Source organism: Tinamus guttatus, unplaced genomic scaffold (assembly GCF_059628265.1).
Source record: "Tinamus guttatus ecotype Peru unplaced genomic scaffold, ASM5962826v1 Tinamus_guttatus_pri_ptg000676l, whole genome shotgun sequence".
NCBI lineage: Eukaryota > Metazoa > Chordata > Aves > Tinamiformes > Tinamidae > Tinamus > Tinamus guttatus.
Genome location: NW_028289210.1, coordinates 1,702,024 through 1,723,210, shown reverse-complemented (window position 1 = coordinate 1,723,210; position 21,187 = coordinate 1,702,024). Strand labels below are relative to the sequence as shown.

General features: G+C 34.9%; 1 protein-coding gene across 8 annotated transcripts in view; it reads left to right on the top strand.

The window, feature by feature from the left end:
- Window positions 1–21,187, top strand: part of GPHN (gephyrin) — a 254,183-nt gene that overhangs the window by 186,367 nt on the left and 46,629 nt on the right. For 2 of the 8 annotated variants that reach the window (XM_088536548.1, XM_088536547.1), the window contains 3 exons: window positions 367–423; window positions 2,455–2,526; window positions 7,825–7,866. The exons of 2 other annotated variants lie outside the window; for them this stretch is intronic. In XM_088536548.1, coding sequence (XP_088392674.1) covers window positions 367–423; window positions 2,455–2,526; window positions 7,825–7,866 — 171 coding nt within the window. The remainder of the gene's footprint in view (window positions 1–366; window positions 424–2,454; window positions 2,527–7,824; window positions 7,867–21,187) is intronic. 4 more of the 8 variants (XM_088536553.1, XM_088536550.1, XM_088536552.1 and 1 more) reach the window with 3 other exon arrangements.

Genomic DNA, 21,187 nt, shown 5'->3' with positions numbered 1-21,187 from the left:
ATGCAGATAGTAATTGTAGTAAAAGATACAGTTGTGGGATTTTGTTTTGTTTTGTTTTTTTTCTTTTGTCAGTTTAGGACTTCATTATTCTCCATATCCAAATCAGATAAGTAGCATGTATTCCTAAAATAATAATAATAAAAAAGATGAATTCAGCATGTAAAAATTATCAGTAAGGAAGTTTAAAATGACATGGTAAAGCATCGTTTATTCCGGAAATTGAAGTCTGTGTCCTTGTCCTCTAGAGATGTCTCAGAGAGTCAAATTGATGTCTTGCATGTACTGCTAACTGATTGTGTGGAAATTTTTTTAAGTTCACTTTTTCTTTATTCTTCTGTCTTTTTTACCCATCTTCCCCCATTGTAGCAAATTAGACGGCCGGATGAAAGCAAAGGAGTTGCTAGTAGAGTTGGATCCCTCAAAGTAAATATGTTTCTAACATTTATTTTGCAAGTTCTCTTCTATAGCCTACACTTTTCCTTTTGAAGGGGGAGGTGAGGGGAGGGAGGGAAGGGGCTTTTCCATTTCTCACCATTCCATCATTTTTATTTCAGTATTCTTACTGCTGTTGGGTCACATTTTGTTTGTTTCTGTGCTACACATAGAACAATCTGCTGAGGGCAAGCTGCCAACTAGTTAGCTTTAAATGTCATCGCAAATAAGAGACAGGAGCAGCCTTCTCAAAGTGGCTGTCATTTGGGGATCATGATTAAACCACTTCTCTGATCTGTGTTATCTGTTGTCACTTAACTGCCTGTTACACAGAGAAGTGACTTACTCATCTTCAGAGGACCGCTTCCCCCCTTGAAACAATTAAACTTTTAGAGTGCTCACGCATTTTGCATTTAATTCTGCAAAAGATCAGTAAAAGGAAGCTGACTGCTTTAGTGTCTAGCTAGCCTTTAATTCAGAAAAAAAAGGAAATAAAGAGGAAATGAGAGACCATGTGAGGCTAATAAGAGTGGAGCCACTGTTTTCTAACAACCAGTTCCAAGTCCTGCCTTTTTCATGTCTCCACTAACACACTCAGATATTTAGAGCGCTTAAGAGAACAGGCAGATTTCTAAATCTATACCCACTCATGAATAGTGTTGCACACTACTAAATGGTTAAAAACCCAGGAAATTCTCCAGCTTTGCCAAGACGCTGATCATGCGCCGTCTAGGCCATTCTGTTAAGATTCCGTCTCAACAGTTGCCTCTCTTTCAACCATTCAATTTTTCACCTTTTTTTTTCTACATTATTTCCTTTTTAGCACTTTCTCAAGCGCTAATTAATTATTTTATTCTGCACTTTCCTTGGCTTTCCTGCCTCCTTGATTTTTTTTGTTTACTCCTATATGTGTGCATATTGCCTTTGTTCCAGGACAAGCCATCCTCTCTGCTCTTGAACACTCCTCTACAGCTGCTCCTTGTGAAAATGTTATTTCACTGAGCATAAAGAAGGGGAGGGGAAGGATTAATTATGCACCACTTTGCAGTGATGGCACCATTTAAATTGACCTCAGTGTAGGAAAATAAGCCAGTTTCAATTTGATTATACAAGCCGTATCTAGAGGCACCTGTAGCATTCCTCACTGTCTGTGAGGCTTTAGCTTTTCATCTTGTGTTTTGGGAAGAGGTTTGAGAATATAAGAGCACCGTGTGTGATTGATGGACTGCTGTGTCTGTAGCAGACATTCAGTAGCACTGAATTCACACAGAGGAAAGCACAGGTGGCCACAGCTACTGCTGTGTTTTAAATGCTGTGCAGGTAATTATTATGACTTCCACGTTCTGCTGGGTCATCATATACAATTGTATGTGCATAGCGCAAATACATATGCAAGAGGTGTACTTTATTTAAGGGCTAGTATTCATCTATTATTTTTATGAATGTGACATCAGAATGAAAGTCACTAGTTTAAAAAACACTGGGGTTCAATTTTCTAATATTGACACCTATCTTAGGATTCCTGCTTCCTTCTCTGACTGCCCAAGATTTAATTTCGCTACCCAAAAAAGGTATTTAAAATCTGTTATGAATATCCATGTAGACAGTGGAAAATCTGAATTAAGATTTCTGTATGTTAAAATTCACTCCTAAAATATTATTTTAATGAAAAAAACCTATAACACTGCCTTGCCAATAGATAAATAATGTAGCCAATGTAGCCAATTCAGTAGCTTTAGTCTGTTCCTTGCTTTTTTTTATATCTATTTTTTCCTGTACTGAAAGAGCCATGTTAATCAAGCAAAAAAAAGCTTTGTATCCAGTTGCAGAGTTTACTGAGTATATATGTTTGTATTGTGCAGAGCACTTTGATGTCTTGAAATGTTTTGCCAAAGGCAGTGAGAAATGTGTTATGCTATGATTTGTTTAAAAAAGTAAAACAAAGAACGAAAGAAAAAAGAAAAAAAACGTGACAAGAGAACAGCTTGCTTTTTCAATTCATTTTCTGATGTTTACATGTAGCTCCATCGAAAGCTGGAGGAGCTCAGAGATCACCTAGAAGGCAATGTCAAAGGATGCTCTCTCCGAGTAAATGTACGATTTCACTCGGTGATCTGTTTTTTTTTAAAACTTCCGCTGGCTGGTAACACCAAATCTGATTAGTTTGTCTGCTCATCCCCATCTTTTTTCCTTTCTTCTCTTTCTCCCTTTGTGTTTTCCTTCTTCTCTAGCTGGGGTTTCATTTTAATGTGTATGAGAAACCTGACCTAATTGAGAGGCTTTGTTTAAAATTAACATTTTAATGAATGTTAATCAAACTTTGGCTTTAATACCAGCTAAAGCAAATCCCTTTCCAAAACTAAAGTTGCATATCTAACATTTTCCTGAATATTAAAGTTAGGAAGAAATAAAATAAATACCTCTAAAGAATAGCCATATATATTCTGTCTGTGACTGATACCTTAACTGAAAACTGATCTGATCTAGGGTAATCCAGAAGCACATAGGCTCACAACTGCCTCTTTACCTTTAATGTTTTGGATCCTTATGTTATCTCATAAGATAGCTTAATATTTGTTTGGATGCCAGCTATGCAAATTTTAACAGATTCGTATAATACAAAAATTCTGTGGCATGTTTCCCGTATGTTGTATTTGTGCTTTAAAGAAAAACAAAATCATGTGGAGAGAAGAAAAAATAAAAAAAGTATTAAGAGTTAGCATATCAGTCATGACTCCTCTGTAAGATTATCCCTTTTTTACAGAAATCTTTTAGAAAGCAGTATATGCAGACAACAGTACCTCATATTTGAGTTTTCTTCATAAAGTAAGATCAGTCTTTCGGCAATTAATTCTCTGGAACTCAGAGTTTAAGCTGTATAATGTGATGTGCAATAAAAGTTAGAAGGAAGAGTTTTCAGCATAATAAAAGCAAAAGTTAATAACTGCATTTATCCCTTTGAATAGTCATTCAGTGAAGACTCAAAATAATTTGAGCCATGTCTTGTTTATATCTCCCATACGCTGTGATTGTTACCATTATTCTCAGCACAATCATTTTAATATGTAATCTGCTATGGTTATCTAGTGAAAGTTAATGATTTGATAATCTTTACCCTATTTGCATGCTTTGTCATACATATCCAGCTCTAAGTCTGACTTAAAGTTGAATTCTGCTCACTCTCAAATAGAAGTCACTGCACTTGTAATCTTTTGCAGGCCAGATGCAAGAAAGCTGAGGTGCTAATATCCTGCAGCTTTCTATCCAATCTGTTGCTGAAGAGATCATTTCAATGGCAAATTTCTTTAACAATCAAGTTTTTGGGAGAATATACTAAGTGATGCTTTTCATTTGGTGACATGCTATACTTACTAGTTAGAATCAAGGCAGAGACAGACCTTTATTTTAGATCCTCACCCTTAAAATCGTGCTTTAGTACTGGTGAATAAATGTAAAGGCAGGAAAAAAAAATTCACCATGAAACTTCGTACTACAGAAAGTGTTCTAGACACACATTCTCACACAGAATCCTACATGGGGAGAGGTTTAGAATGAAAAACTTACACAGAGTAATTGACATGAAATTGTTCTGTTCCTCAAAGTCGCTTTTGCTGTTCTGTCATGGTCATACTCTACACAAGACAAAGCAAGCAAGGAGGTCAGACTGTGAACTAAAAAATGTTGGATATGTTCATATGCACTTTAAATTTCTGAAGACAATCATGACACATCACAAGTATAATATCACATAGCTAAAATCTCCTTGTTTTGACTGCTAGTCTGATCCATGCTATAAAAATGGACATTGTGGATAAGGCAGCATTTTTAAAAAGAAGATACAAATGGCATATCAAATAGTAGCACAAAGCTGTATTAAGTGATGGTTTTTTGGAAAGAAAATAATAAGGGATCTGTTAATAGCTCATCTTTGAAATAACTTGCATGTGTTCCATGATGTTTTTGGAAAGGGGTTTAAATGAAAGTTGTTAATACTACTTTTGTGGCAATTGTTTTGAGTGGTATGGGAGGGGGAACATGAAGTAACTGATGGCCAGCCCCATAAGGGAAATTTAAATGTTATTGCACAATTGTGCATATTATTTAAGGTGGAACCTTTGTTTCAGAGTGAGTTCCAAAGAGAATAAATCAATAGTAATACCTAATTCTTTACAAAGAAAATATTCCTAAACTGAAATGTTTGCCTGTTTCTTCTTGAGATCTTCACTCAACTTCCTTGTAGATATTCTACTTCTTTTCTAGGCTTAATTCTTTGATCATTCCAAATTACCTGTGTTTGAAGCTAAAATTAATTATTGTTTGGAAAATTAGTAAGTAAAATTAATTTTAAATGCGAGTTTAAATTTTGCAGAAACATATTATGAAAAGTCCGTCAGAAAAGCGTAAGTCTACACATAAAAATATCTAAACAAAATTTCCAAGTAACAATGTGAAACAATTTCTTTATGATTCTTAACCAATGTAATTCCATGTCAAAGGTTCTGGTTTTGGCCAAGAACAATATCAGATTCTCAGATGGTGTAAATGGGCATAATTCTTTTAATACAGTGGGGAATTTCTGAGATAGAGAATATGGTACCTTAACTTTAAAATTCCTAGGGGAAAAAAAAGCGGAGTTGTACATTTGAATATAGCTTAAATGTTAGCAGGGAACAAGCTTCTTGAAAAGAAATGGGTAGGGATTGTCAGGCAGCATACTTAATAAGAGCTGCCCCTTCTTCCCAAATGGAAGAAACAGTCAAAAGATGACTGGAGTTCACAAAGGACAGCAAATTGCAAGCAGTGTAAGCAATAATTTGCAGAATCATCAGCAGCACTTAGTAAAATAAGAAACATATTGATACTTAATTTTAATATTACAGAAGCAGTGCACTTAAGGAATGCAGACATCACACAGATGTTCAAAAATAGAGACCAGTTAGAAAGAAAGCAATGATGTAGAAAGGGTGTGGAAACATTAACCATGTGGCAGGTGCTGCAGCCTCACTGCATGAGTCTGTTGGAAATAACTGAAAGAAACAGCAGTCAGTGCGTGGATGAGTGTGCGTTGTAAGAATAGGAACTTGATAAATCCTTTCCTGAAGACCATTTTGAAACCAAAACACTTGAGCCATAGGTTTGATTTCATCATTATGAGGAAGTATCCCAAGTAAATTGACAGTCTATACATGTGTGAATAAGAAAAAAAAAAAAAGAAAATAAAGTGTGAATAACAAAAGAAATAGTATTGAAACAAAAAAAAATGTGTGTGTATTTAAGAACAGAGAGAAATTCAACATACAGGTATTTTAGTGGAAAGAGTATTATCATTTGCTTGTTGTAGCTGGGACTTCATGAATATGAAGAAAGTAAGAAGTGATTTAAAATATTTAAATACTAGGAGAAATAAGACTGATAAGAAATGATAATTTTAGGTTAGATATTAATGAAAGTATGGATAAGTATGGTAGCAATCTCACCGTAGTAGATGTCCAAGAAAAAAAGTTCACAATGCTTTAGCTTTAAGTATATCTCTTGTAAGTTAGTGTAGAGAAAATAAAGGATGAATCCAATTATTTCAAGTTTTTTTGGATAAGCTTCCAAACTCTCTCGTTGCTGTTCCCATTTATTTAGTTGCTGATATGTCTTTGACACGTCTTGCTTTAAATCCATTCTCTAGATCCTCACCTGCCAAGTTGAAACTAGTGAATTTTCTTTTTCTATGCTACTATAAGACAAAACATGGGGAAAATAGTGGTAGTTAATGATGACAATCTTGATTAGAGGTGCATCTGTAAGTCTTAGATGGATATCAGAACATCATTCAGATGTCCTTGGTAATATTATCTAGTTAGAGCAATTTATACAGAATGCCAGAGCAAAAAAAATCTTCTTAGTGACAGCATTATAAATTTTGTGCCCATAAAAAACAGATCTATAGATGTATTATATACATCTATTATCTATTATATATATCTGTGCATCTATATCTCTTATATACATCTATAGATGTATTATATATGAAGACATAAATGATCACAAATAGGAATGTAGAATTTTCCTGTAAGTGATATTTGTGATTTTAGTGAAGAGTTATGAAATACATATGTCTGAAATGGAAGAACGTTCATGGGTGACTTTGAGTGGCATCTTCTCTGCTCAGTCCATCATAATACTTAAGTCAGGAATCAATCACTTACAATTTTTGTGAAAATAATTGAGAGGTTCAGTTTAACATTATTGCATCTGAAGTATTGTACAGTGCTGGTTTTTTGTTTGTTTTTTTAAGTCTAAGGGAATTTTGCATAGAATTCTGATGATTCATTCTTCCACCTTCAGAAAAAAAGATCAAGAGGAGTTTTATAATGTATTTATAGGAACCATGTCTTTTATTTCATTTATTAGGGTGTTTTTCATCTTCACAACTGGTTGTCATCAGATCATTAGTAGACTAACATAAGCTAAGGAAGAAAAAACTAAACTGAGATTAATCTTTGTAGTTGAAATATGAAACATGTTCAGCCACAGAAAAGATTTTCAAAATCAATTAAAGAAAATCCTGTAAATAACTGGAAACTCTTAATTTTTAAAAATTTTGAACTTATCTCTGATCTAGGAATGATTTACTAGTCCAGAGAAAGTGGATGACTTCTCTGAACAAAGTGTTCCCTAAACAATCATATTGTTGTGTTCTGTTGTGTTATTGCATTAAAAAAAACGCACACTTTTAAGTTCAGAGCAACTTCTATCAGTAAAGCTGTAATGTTCCCAATGAAGTTGTACCTGTGCTGATAGATGCTGCTGCTGCCAATAAGCAGGGTCCCACAGGAATCCCAACCCTTTATATTATTGAGAGACATAACATGTAGAGTTCTTTTGGCCTCTACCTGGTCATGAGTAATTTAGTCTTTACAAGTTTTTTGAAGATTAAAGAAAAAAAAATCGTTATCAAAATGCTAGTTCTAGACATCTAAAAATAGACACAGGGAAGAATAGGGCCTTTAATATGTTTTCACATTCTATATTTTGCAGTTATAATAAAACTAATAGTGTTAGAAGAAAGAGATTAGTAAGCTTCTTTGTAGAATGCCTCGTTATCCTAAGATTAGTTTTCTCCTCACAATGCCAGTTTTCTAGAAGAATAGACTGACACTTTTCTTCATATTCATCATTAGTTTTGACTATTTAACCAGTCCAAAAACGTTTTTCTTTTAAGAAGCTTCCACCTTAAAAAGCCAAAATTTGGAGATTCTGAAATAGCCGGTCTTGGAAACTTAATGAACCCCCTACTACTATCTCAGTGCTGGAGCCACCTTTATAGAAAACCTTCTGAGACCCTTACTGTGCCACCATTTCTTTTTTAACAATGTTTTCTTTTCCCCGCTGCACCACCAGGCTCGGCTTCCTTCGTGTTCATCCACCTATAGTGTTTCTGAGGTATACTTGCACGTGTTCTCCACACAGTTGACCTGCTTGCCCATCACACTTCTTTTGATTTTATTTACTTTTTTTTTTTTTTTTTCATTTTTTGCCTTGCACTGTGCACAAGTGGGGAGAAATCAGCTGTGGAGGATATTTCTGCATGATCGCCCTGCAGCCATGTTCAGCGTGGTTTTAAAATCGCCCTGTTAGTCTTTTGTTACATAGCAGATGCTACATAACATAGAAGCATAAATTATGGAATGTGAACTTGACTAATTCTCTCTTACATTAAAATGAGAATACTTTCATAATGGGCTTACAGATGACCACACTACAAGATGCCTCACCAGTCTTGTCTGAGCTATTGTAGCTAGAAAGGCTCTGTAGAAGGGGCTGTCACATTATGATTACTAATCTGCTTGCTAGATACAGGATGCTTATCTGAAAAACCTTATTATTTCCTAAAAGTCTGGCTTGGGTTATTATCTGCCAGATACTGATAGAACCATAGTGAGCAAAGTTCTAGACCTAATATTAAATTGAAAATTAGCTTCCATGTATATGAACTTGGTATCCAAATGAAACTCACTTTCCAAAAATGATGTTGCTTGTTGGTTTAACCCATAGCAATGCTGTTCTGGATTTTAAAATATGGTTTGTTTAGTTGACCATGCTCACAGTCACACTTGCAGGTAATATGCATGTGCCTACTACATGAAATTCTGCTTCATATAACCAAATCTTACTAAAAAGATGCAGATCTTACTGAAAAATACCACTATTGGAAGTTCTATGAAATACATACACATGCCAAAAAGTGAAGGTAACCCTGAGACTTCTAGACTTAAAGGCAAATTTCAGGCAAATGGGATTTTAGAGAGTCTAAACAAGCAGCTGGGGTGAAGTGGGAGGAGATAGGTTCTTATGTGATGCTCTGTGTTTGCACATTGGGCTCATTCACATTAGTTATGTTTATTCTTTTATATAAAGGTGCTCTTGCTTCACTCAGTTAATGAGCATCATACAAAATGCAGACATAAAGAGCTCACCTAAACCATCACGCTGTCCCTGAGCAGGATTAACTGTATGTAAGTATGTCATATTGGTGTATGTCTAATTTGTCCTCAAGAAACTTCAACCAATCAAGCAATCAGGCCTATCATTTCTTTATCCTTTTTAATACAAACAGAAAAGCTAATAAAGAAGTTTTTAAGGATAATTACCAGATTTTATGCCGAAGACAAATAATTGCTTGTGGCTCTGCCAGGAGATTGTTTTAAAGTTGTTTTAAAGATAATCTACAATATATCCTTAAGGTATCTGATATGTATTCTACTTTTTTTTTTCTTGCTTCATTGTTTTAACAGTGAAAGTATCACTGTTTTTATCATAGTTCTCAATATCATATTATATTCTTACACATAGAAAGACACAGAGTTTTTCTAAGCAATATAGGAAGCATGAAATTAAATTTAGTTCTTGCATATGAAAAGCAGAGGCCATCCCTATTTGATCAACCCTTCTTCTGAAAGATCTGTGTGAATTTAATTTAAAAAAAATAGATCTAGATCCCCAGGCATTTCAGCTTGATGTTTTCCACAAATCCCACTCTTGGAGTTCTCATCAGCAAAAATGGTGAACTTACTCTTTTGCGTATGAAGTAAATAAGCCAGAGAAAGGAGAACTAGACTCTTCTTGCATTACCTGCAGCTCTGGCCATTTGTTCCTTTTGCCTTCTGGAAGGATGACTTTTCACTGAAGGGGGTGGAAGCCAGAGGGTTACCTTAGTGGGGAGGCAAGTATGTATGGCTTTCCTGTTCACTCAGATTCCAAAAACTATTTTGTCTTTTCCATAGCTGTCAGATTTTTGTAGTGACTAGTGGGCTTGGAATAAGTAGAGCCTATCTCAACAGAAAAAGAAAATTAGAGGCTAAAGTGTTTCGTGAACTCTGTCCACCAAGGAAGTCTGGGATTTGTAGTAAAGTCTGCTAGCTGAAGTGTTAGGGTGCCAATGTGGGAGTATGCAAGCAGTTTGTCCTTAATTTTCTGTCCAAAGAGAAGATGTTTATCTCTTAAAAACAAGGATAATCTGACTGCCTAGTGAGCCAGATCATGTGATGTAGCTAAAAAAAAAAAAAAACACTTTTTTTCCAACTGATCACAATTCCATGATTTTGAAATGCACTGTGTTAGATCCAGATTAACTGCTTTTAAACTGCAAACTCAAAGTGTATAAAAAAAAATGATTCATTCTTTGGGGGCAGGAGAACACTATCTGTTTTGAGCTAAAATCTAAAGGAGTATCAGTCAAAACTGAAGATTTTTGTGGCAGCTTCAGGTATTTGCAGAGGCTAGGAGGACATTCTGTGGACTCATGAAGAATGCACAGCATAATTTCTAACCTTGTAAGTGTCTGCACATTCAGAAATACAGATTAAAATCAGGATGCAAGTGCAGCAATAATCAATGTCACCTGTTGTTATTCTGGAAAATGGGAAGGGGTGCTATAGGTAAAAAACCTGACTTCTAAATATGGTAGAATTTATTCCAAAATAATGTTCATTGAAGCTCTAAAAGGCTGTTATTTGGTTGAATCAAGGAGAAGAAAGGAATAATGTTAACTATATTGGATAGCATATCCCGGTCAAAAAAGAAGGAACGCTTCCTAATGCCTAAACATATTTCTGCAATTGCTACTGCAAGAAAATGTTTTTATTATCTATTCAAAGTTCAAAGCTTCTTAATTTTGTATGGCCGGTCATCATCCATACGGCTTTGGACCTTCAGAGAATGCCACTTTTTATAAGAAATTTCTGAAATCTATTTTTCAGAAATAGTCAATGTCAGTTCATCTTGAGAAATGTAATTATTACTTTAGTTTTTGAGAAAAGCTTTAGAATTGGATGAGTTGGTAATATTTGAACAAAAAATATCAAAAAGGCAAATAACTATAGTATCAGAGAACTTTTGAAGCTGTTACATACAAGATCTTATTTGAAATTTCACCAGATCTCCCATTAGAAGACAAACTTGGATCTGTACATTCACCACTGTGAAGAATTTGAGGTTAAGTTTACTTCTTTCCTAGAAAACATTCTTGTAGAGTCCATTTACAATCTCAGAGTCTAAAATTAAAGAAACATTTTTTTCACCTGATTCTCTTTATTGTCATCAGTTCCCAGACCCGGTAAAACCGTGGGCATGGTCAACTAAAGGCTGTTGGTGAGGAATAAGCAAAAAGTGTTTTAAAACTTTTGTTTAGCTATAGCCCTTTTTACATTTTATTCAAGTCCAGGTATTGTCCAGGTCTTTCTTTTCTCTACAGTTCAGTCAACACCATAACAATTCTACTTGCCTAGAGTAAAATAGAAGTTCTGTCTCTCTGGTTGCACTTGAGTCAAATAACAACAAGCTTTTTTAGGAGATGGTTCCCTTGTGGCAAGAAAAATAGATCTTTAATGCTCTAAAATTGCAAAATATGAATTATAAAATAGAAATTCATTTCCTCTTCAAACTTAGCAATGTACAATAAGGTCTTTCCCTCTTTTATGAAAATAGTTTAGCTTCTAAAGCTTTTGTAAATGATGCCTCTATTTTTTATAAATATTCATAGAATCATAGAATCATAGAATGCTTAGGGTTGGGAGGGACCTCTAGAGATCATCTAGTCCAACCCCCCTGCACACGCAGGGTCACCTAGAGCACGTGGCACAGGACTGCATCCAAGCGGGTTTGGAAGATCTCCAGAGAAGGAGACTCTACAACCTCTCTGGGCAGCCTGTTCCAGTGCTCTGTCACCCTCACTGTTAAGAAATTTTTCCTTAAGTTCCTATGGAATTTTTGATGTTTCAGTTTCCGGCCATTTCCTCTAGTCCTATCAGTGGCCACCACTGAAAAGAGACCATCCCCGTCCTCTGAAAATATTAGTAGGAGTATTTGATTTTCTGTGAGTGGAAATATACTTATTAGCAATGATGCTGACTCGGCAGTTGTGCAATATAGTATGTGTGTAATAAATACATAATTGACTCATTATCCAGTTGTTACAGAGCTTAGTAATCTTTTTCAAAATAGCTGTAGTTCACTTACTTAATTAGACCAGATTGACTTCACTTATGCTTTATCTTAAAAGTACTGTAAAAAATTTAAAATAACTGACCAACAGAGGGAAGTCAGAAGTCTGCTAATTTATAAAACTACGCTTAGGTATGCAATGAACCCTTTTTTTTTTTTTTTTTTTTTTTTTAATCTTCATTTGTATCTCCAAGTTTGGATTATCAGCATCAAATCTCTCTCCCTTCCTTTCTCTCCCTTTCCTCTGCTTCTGCACGTGCTATGTGTTTGGCTGAAAGTGTAATGAAGGAAACCAGCTGATCGGCTTGTTGCAAGTATAGGGGCAGAGCAACGTCCATCACGGAGCTCTCCCCTGCTTTCCAAAAGCAGAAAGTAAAACATGGGCATGAAAAATTAGTTGCAGAGAGGTAGGCACTGAATAGTATAGCATGTCATCTGTTTTATTTAAGATTGTTGATAGGTTGGCGCATGGTGTCTTGTGTAATGAGATATCTACAAATTTTTGTGTTAGCTTTCGCTCACAGAAAAAAGATTACTCCCATAAACATAGTTTTAGAATATGTAATGGCTGCGTACTGATAACAGGATTTGATTGTAAATTTAGATTTGTTAATAAAATACTATTGACTAGTTGATCTGTTGACTTCATGACTTCAAAAGCTCATTCAGTCAGAGACTGAAGGAAGATTTTAAAATGCTCCAGATTAAAGTATAGTTATCTGTAGTATACATTACACAGTATTGTAAAAACTGAATCTAATTCTTTAAAACTTAAGCAAGATAAGAGATTGTTCCTCCTTCTAGTTAGACCAGTCTGAAAGGAACACAATGCCACAATACTGAAAACTGCAAGCCCAATTTTCAGGCACTTGCCATCAGCATAGACTCCAGAATTCAATTTAAATTACGGGTTGTTAAATTTGAGGATATCTACACTGCACTGCACAACTGGTTTGTATATGTGTGGACCTCTTACATCTCAAAGGCATAGGGGCCTGCATTTGATACTGAGAGTCAAGAGCATCCTCTATGTGTGCACAGCAAGTCCTACATTTTGATTTTGTTGCATTTCTGCAAATTCTACATCCAGGGTTTACAGAAGGCTTTGCTGGCTCTCCTGCATTAAGAAGTTACACCAGCTTTCTTAAACCTAGTGTAGGAATTTTTTTCCTGTGACAATTCCTTACACTTTGTAGTTCTTTTTTTGAATTACATATTTTTTCCTTTTTATGCCTCCAAATATTTTCCCCTGTATTACTATCAAGTAGTTCAATTAATACAAGTTTTACAGTTATTTTCTTTTGAAATTATAGCTTAAAACTTTCTGGCAGTAGTTTTCCAGATACTAAGTTTCACAGAGCGAATTCAGTAGTGATAATTGCCAGTGTAGCTAGTAACTGAAAAAGTTGTATCTTCTATTATTAGCGTTAGAGAATGCTTTGATATCAGTACTGGCTTTCTAATTATGCAAATATTTTAATAGAAAGGAAAATCCTAAGTGTATACCCACATACAATATCTGAAACTCAGAATTGTTAAAGTTATGTTTCTGTCACTGTTTCTAAAGATTAATAGAGTAACAACTATAGAAGTATGAAAGTAGTTTAAATGGATCAGATATACAGAAGGTATGGTGTTTTCTTATTGAAGAGATTACCAGGAAAATTACTAGTTTTGTACTCAGTTTTTATGGCCCAGGTCTGTACGTTATTTTGTGTATTATATTCAAATTTGAACATACCTACACACGAGAGCATGCCTACAGCTCGGAACTGAATGAACACGGCAAAGCCACTAGCCAGTTGAGTTTTGCATGATTTTATTGCTACAATGTAGTATTGCTTCTCTTTGCTTTATATTTGCAGTTGTTAAACAGTAAGTTTTTAAGTAAGATTAAAATTTGTAAATTTTTATCTTTCAGATGACAGGAAGAGATCAGAGTTAGGTTCAGCCACTTGTCAATTCCCATTTAAAGATGCATTTTTTTCTATTGCATTTTGCTTTGCTAGTAGTAGCATTGACCTCTGGAAAAAAAAAAAAAAAAGGAAAAAAAATTCTAACTTTGAGAGATATATGGTTTCTTCAATGCATGTTAAAATGCAAAACTATGAAAAGTCAGTGATCTTGTGTCCTAATCCAGAGAAAATAGCTTTAATAGTTATCTTCATTAGTAGCTGAGCAAAAAATCCTCTATAGATAAAATAAAATATAGATAAAATCCTCTATTCTCCTGCCAGTATATAGAGAGATTTTTACTATAAGAACAGATGTTGTATAAAGTAAGGCATTTGTGACAGTTCATGAATGAAAGTATGGCAAAATGTCAAATGTCATTGGTAAGGGGATTGCATCATTGAAGTTATTTCATCAAGGTACATGTGAATAACTTCACTGAATGCTGTCTCCATTGTCTACAATAAAATTCACTTGAATTTTTTCATTTAAAAAAAATCTGTTACTGTATTTGCACTTTTTAATATAATATAGTTCAGTTTACAAACGTCTGTATCCCAAATTACATCCATCAGCAACTCATACGCTGAAAATAGAAGCAAAATTTTACCTAGTCCTACTGCTTCTCTGCTCACAGTCCTACCTTGTGACTTCTGTCAAGTAAAATATCATGTAAAATGTTTGCCATTGTTGTTTTGTTCTCTTCTAATAAACTCAGGCCAAACATTAGGGTTTTCTGTTGTTGATTTTTTTTTTTTTTTTTTTTTTTACATAGAACTATTTCATATTCAGGGAAGTGGTAAAATCTGGGATTTTAAAGGCATCATTTCCTGTTAAAGGTTTTGGCTTAAACTCTCATCTTTTCATCTTACCCAAAGCATAGTAGTTTTTGTTGATTTTGATTTTGGTGAAACTGCATTTGGTGCCAACTCTGCATTTAGCAAGCAGAGAATAAATAAAATTGAAGTTACTGAAGGATAGGCGCTAAAAAAAGAATGATAAAATCACAGATATATTTCAGATAATGTTATATAAAGTTTGTATCTTAGAATTAAGTAATTCAGAAATAACTCTGCACCCTCCTCCATTTTAAATTCTCAAGTTCATTGCCTTTTTTTTTTTTTCCTTCTTTTTCTTTAAAAAGTGAGACCTGCCTTGTGCTACAGAGATGTAATCCATTATGAACTTTCTGAAACAAATTAGGTCAGGTCAGGGAATTATGAGTATCATTTTTGTTTTTGTTGGTTATAGTTTAAGCTTGTGTATATAACGTGCATTTGCATTTCCCAGTGTTGTTTTTCCAGGATGTTGTTCTCAGCCTGGTTGCTGCCCCTTGCAGCCCGCACTGCCCCCTTCCAAACAACCCCAAAGGAATCTGGGTTTTGAGGCAGCTTTGGAGGGTCAAAGGTGAAGCCTAAATGCATTCGAATTTCTGCTGGCTTTCAAGTAGAAATTGCCAACTTACCAGAAACAGTGTGGTTCTCAGCAGAGCTTGAGTCCAGCCTCTCCTTTCCACAGTTTATGAATGCGCTGATATAATTATTTCTCCATGATGATATTGATATTCACTTTAACAATTCTCCTCACAGGAATTTAGTTTTCTGCCTCCATGGGTAACCCAGCTCTTCATACAGGAAATTCTCAATACTTCTCATTTATTGCTCAGATAGATTCACAGACTGAAGCTTTATTTTTCCCTGCAGTAGCTGCCCCCAAGTTGAATCTTAATATTAAAAAGTTTTATTCATTTTTGTATTTAAGAGTAAATAAGTTGAGATTTTGTTTGAGTGCTGTACATCAATGACTGTAACAAACACATTACCTGTATTTACTAGCTTTTTTCTCTTACCTGAAGGCTTCAGATATGATGCTTCAAGATCAGTTGAAAAATTTAAGTTTAAACAACGTTCATTGACATAAATTCTTTAACATAAAAAGCATCATGGTGTTCTATGTATCCGTGAGGAATATGCTTCTTTTCCAGTGCAAAGATACTTTGATTCCGTATCAACATGTAACCCCAAAAATTAAATTTACACATTGGGTAAATCTAATCTTCATTAAAGACATTCATAAAAGTATGCTGTCAATTTAAAAGTAACTAGTTCCTTGCCAGACATTCCTAGTGACCATGCTAATCTAGGTAGAAATCCTTCCTTTGGAAAAAAATGTGAAAGGCTCATACTCACCACAGCTCTCAGTGTTAGCACTATTCACTTAGTGTGCAGGACAGAGCATATAGTTTGTGGTACTCTGATACAGTTAGAGGAGCCAGGTAGAAATAAAAAAAAAAGAGAGAGAGATTTTAACGATAGGAAAATATACAAGTCTTATTTCTGTTCTTGCAAGCCATATACTGCGGTGGTGATGCACTTCTTGCACTTAACAGATCAGCAAGTTAAAAATTTTGTGTACAGATAGCCTAAGAACACATTCTAGCATGCTGTAGCCATAGACTGAGGTTCTTTCAGGCACCAGAGGCGATCAAGACCCAGTGATCCAGGGAACCTGCTTTGATCTTCCTCGTTTCTGTCAAATGACGGAAGAGGCCACAGGGAAGAAGAAGAAAGTAGCAAGTCAGCCAGGAAGAAAGGGATACATGCTAAGTGTCATTACTACCACACAATCCTCCTGCCTCTTCATACAGATATTCAGTGATTTCCTTTGATTTACATACATAAACACCAAATCCAGACGTGTCTGTTAGGACCTGTCTCATTCTACCCAATTTCAGACAGGTTTTCCTGCAATGTATTCCCAGCTCTATGTAAATGTGTATTTACGTACATCTTTTTGTGATAAACCTGTAAAAATCATGATATCGTGCTTTTATGACTTTTGTAGTGCCTTTTGGGTTTTTTTTGACAGCCAAAAGGCATGAGGTTTACAGCCATGAACTATAAACTCTATCTGTGCAAAAAAAGACTTTATGAATGTAGAAAAATTAGACAGACAATGTCCTCTGAGTGGAGGCACAGTTAGATAAAGGAAAGCTCTGATTTCTGTTCATACAGCACACATACGCAAGTGAAATGAGTGGCATTCTGTGCAAATTCTCTGATTGAATCACATGGAGAACAATATGTTTTGTTCATGCTCATATAATTGAAAAGTAGTCTAGCCATTCCTTTAGACTGCTCATAACTATTAAAATGTCAAAACCAATGCTGTCCATTTTTTGACGAGTTTAGCCTGAAGATTGAGTGGTGCCTTGATTAGTAACTCTTAAAGTTTATTGTTGGTTTTGCTGTTACTGTTTTTCACATGCTCATTCTTTTTTAGCTTAAAGATATGAAGAATGTCACCTCTGTAATCAACATCTAGGAGGATAGAAATGCATGAAACCATTATAGTAAGCATGAAATATGGCTCTTAGGCTTTTTTGAAAATTAAAATTTGATTCAAAATCCTTGGAAGATCATAGGAAAGATGCTTGTTTAGTTCCCCATTAGTTCCCCATTCAGGGTAGAGTTTAGGTATTGTTTAGTAAGTAAAACATAAATCAGTTATCCAGCAGGCAAGGTAAAAAGAAATAGCTGCATCATGTCTGAAGTAGAAGCCCTACTGAAAAACAATATATAATGAAATTAGAGACTGTCACATAATGCCTAGATTTTTAAGGAAAGCTAAGATTTGTACAGATAACACCACTCTGATATTTCCTAACAGACAAGTGTTTCACTTAACCTTAATAATGTTACGTGACTATACTCGGATAAAGAATTTATTTTAAAATTCATGAAATCTTTTGAAATGTAATTTCAAGCATCACACTCCTGAGGAAATGTAGTTTCCATTTCTTGCAATGTTTTGGGAATGTGTTTATTTTCATGCTGCATTTAAATTGACTGATGCTGGGGTCAAGGAAGAAAAATATGAAAGTAGTTGAAATTTACTTTGAAAGCAAAATACTTGGAAAGTAATATAAATTAAACCTATTTTAAGATGTTAATCGTATTAATGTATGCCAGGGATCAGAGTAATATATTCTTTGCTTGAGGACAATCATTTATATACGTCAGTCTGGTATTTTCAGTCTCTCTGAAAGACAGCAGCTTAAAAAGCCTGTTGAACTGGAATAGACAAGGAGTTGAAAAGGTCTTAAGAGTGGCCAGGCAGGAAATAATTCAGACACCTAACACATACTCCTAAGGCCAAGTGAGTCATTAATCAACTTGCCAGGTTGTGAGATGGTACAAATAGGAGACTGACCCACAGCATAAGAGATACACAATGTACAGACTTCTCAAAGCTCCACTCCAGGCGTTTCAAATTAAATAATTAAGGAGGAGTTATATCTAAGGAACAATGTTGCACATTGAGCACAACGTATTGCTCTCGATTACTCTTTTTCCCATGGCTGGCTATATTCAGCATGAAGCCAGCAAGAGTTAAACGTGTAGAACATATGCATTCACACAGGAATTCGTACAGGTATTTAAATTCTTCCTCCTCTCGTTTTACTGCTTTTAGCAAAGAATTGTTTAGTTTATGAGCTTTATTAGTAACAGGTATGTGTGTGGCAGTTGATCTACAGTAATTAATATCATCACTGTTATCTGGAGAGAATAGAGGTCACACATTTCCAGACTTTTTTCCTCCCAAAGAATGCCCCAAACAGAAGATCATTTCCAGGGCATTTGGGGCTTTTTAAACATTTTCATTTAAACCTACAAAAGATCCCATTCACAGCTAATAATAGTAGTAGTAGAATTTTCAATTTTTCCTACGTGCCAGGAAAAAAAAAAAAAGGACTACTGGACTACTCCAGGATTTTTAAAACATCTTTTTTGGTTCTCTGATTAGTTATTTAAGTAAGATTATATCAAAATGAAGTCTGATTAGATTCACTTGCTTTAGTAATATACACGTATTTATATTTACTAAAAATATATTTGAAAGGCCTCAAGGAGGAATAAGACTGCCCATTTCCTGTTGTTTTTTCCACTCTTCTCGCCTTGCAGGTGAATTACTATATATAGTGTCTAGTTTTACAGGACAGCAGGGGAAGTATGTGATCATGTTTCTCTCATCTATCTCCATCTATCTGGGTAAAAGGAATTTCTGGATTTCTTTTTTTAAAAAGCACTTCCTTTCATCTTTTTATTCTCAACTACTAAATTTATGTAGCTACCTTGCTTTCCCATTAGCTTTCTGACCTGGCCTTTCTGGTTTACTGTTTTGTCTCCTTTCTTGTTTTAAAGGGTTTTTTATATGTAGCATGGTGGTTCTTGTCTTATCATTGTGAAGTGTTTAGCTTGCACTTCAGATGGATGTGTAAGATTTTGTTTGGACCCTCTTTTAAGAATAAACACTTATTTTCCATTGCTGGGCAAGGTCTGTTTAAGTTGAGAAGCTATGAATAATCAGCATCTCTGCTGTTTCCCAGAACACTGTCCCTTGTGTCCTTTAGTTTTACTTTGTTCCAAATATTGATTTTTTTTTTTTTTTTACTTCTGTTTCTGTAAAAGGAAGGAATTCAGCCCTCCTGAATCTACGTTATATTCATCCATCCTTCTCAGCTGTCCTGCTTGGATAGCAGTTAAGTTGAAGCATAATCTGACCGCAAAATTCAGTGTCTGTTTTCATAGTCTACTGGAAAAAAATGATTAAATATATTTTCATGTTAAAGGATAGATGTCTAGAAAAATAAAAGTCAGGAAAAGTCAGGAAAGTCAGGAAATAAAACTCAATACTATGTGGGTAAGTGCATAAAGGCATATTTTGGATTTGAAGATTAGTTTTGTTTAGAGTCCAGTCAACTAAATACAACAGTTACTAAGCAGCTAAAATCTACTCCTAAAATATTTTTTATTTTTGGAAAGTCTGTATTTCTTAAGAATAGTTTTTGTTTTTCTTTTTTATTTCAGTGCAGGTTTTTTATTCTTTAGATATTCTTAAGCATAAAGAGTTTACAGTCATCATTTCTAACTATGAATAACTTGGAAATGCATCAGATAGGATTTACCAAACTAAACATAGTCATGCACAGTAGAGACATCTATGTCTAAGCCAACTTTGCAGACTGCACTTGCAGTCAATAGAGAAAACAGGCCATCTTAGGTGCAATTCATTTTGCCAGATGAATAGTGCCCTAGAAGTACTTCCTTGTTCCCTCTGATTCCAGGTGAGTAATTCCATATGTAGAAAATGACATTATTTGTATCTGAAGTGAGGTGAACCCCACCAACAGCGTTGCTCCTTTTAAGAAATGTGCTAGTGTGTTTGCTTCTGTAAAATTCCTTGAGTTCACATTCTTCTCCCTTTAAGAGCTGTTCTCAGTTGTGAAGTTTTTTTTTAAAAAAAAGGGAGGGAGGGAGAAAGAGAAGGAAAATTCTCTCTAGTTTTGGGCTGAGTTTTGTCCTAATTTAGGTGGTGATTAAGCATATTCTTAAGACATATGCATCTCAGTTTAAGAGCACTCTTTTGAATGCATTCCAGAAATAGAAAGATGCCGTCTCTTAATAGGATTATTTAATCCTGAAGTATTTTCTTAAAAAGGGTTTTAAAGAGACAATTCTAGGCATACTTTTTCTGTGAAATTTTTTAAACAACCTTATTTTTATGTTGCATATCACTTCAACGCAAGCAATTGCTATTTTCTCCATACTTCAGATAAGATTTAAAGCAACCTTATTAATTAATGCTTTCATTACATTTTTCAATCCTTTTGTAGTTTGGCTTGTAGTAATAGGCCAAAATTAATTAATTAGTATTGCTTGCAGTGTTGCTACTCAGGTTTGAGACATTATTAGTTATGATTTAATTTTATGTATTTAGATGCAGATATTGATATTTATTGCATTGTTAGAAAGGAAGGAATGTTTTAGGAAGGAGTGTTTAATTGAATTAGAAGTATTTACCTGAGGTATTAGGGGGCTGTATTGTACTGTTGGTTGTTATATAATGTATCTGTTTTATAAGGGTGGAAAAATGAGGAAAAAAGCAGCAACATTGTGCTTTCCCAGACCATGCAGAGTAAATTGTATTCACATTACAGCTGGAGTTTCAAGGAGAGGTGATATGAGTAGTACACTTTCCCGCAGGCAGTAACCTGTAATATGGGCAACACCTCATAAATAAATTTGGCGTTTATGAGACAGAGGATATAGTTCTCCAATTGGAAACTGCTGCTATGCTTTGCATATCCTGCTTCCTTCATTACAGCTTGGCGAGCCCATTCCCTTTCCTGTATCTTAGTCCTTTGTGTCGATATATGTGTTTGGGTTTCTGCTGGTGGTTCCACGTTCTGCATGCTTCCCTCAAAGCGGAGCAATGCGCTGTCCCATGAATGACCAACATTATGGGC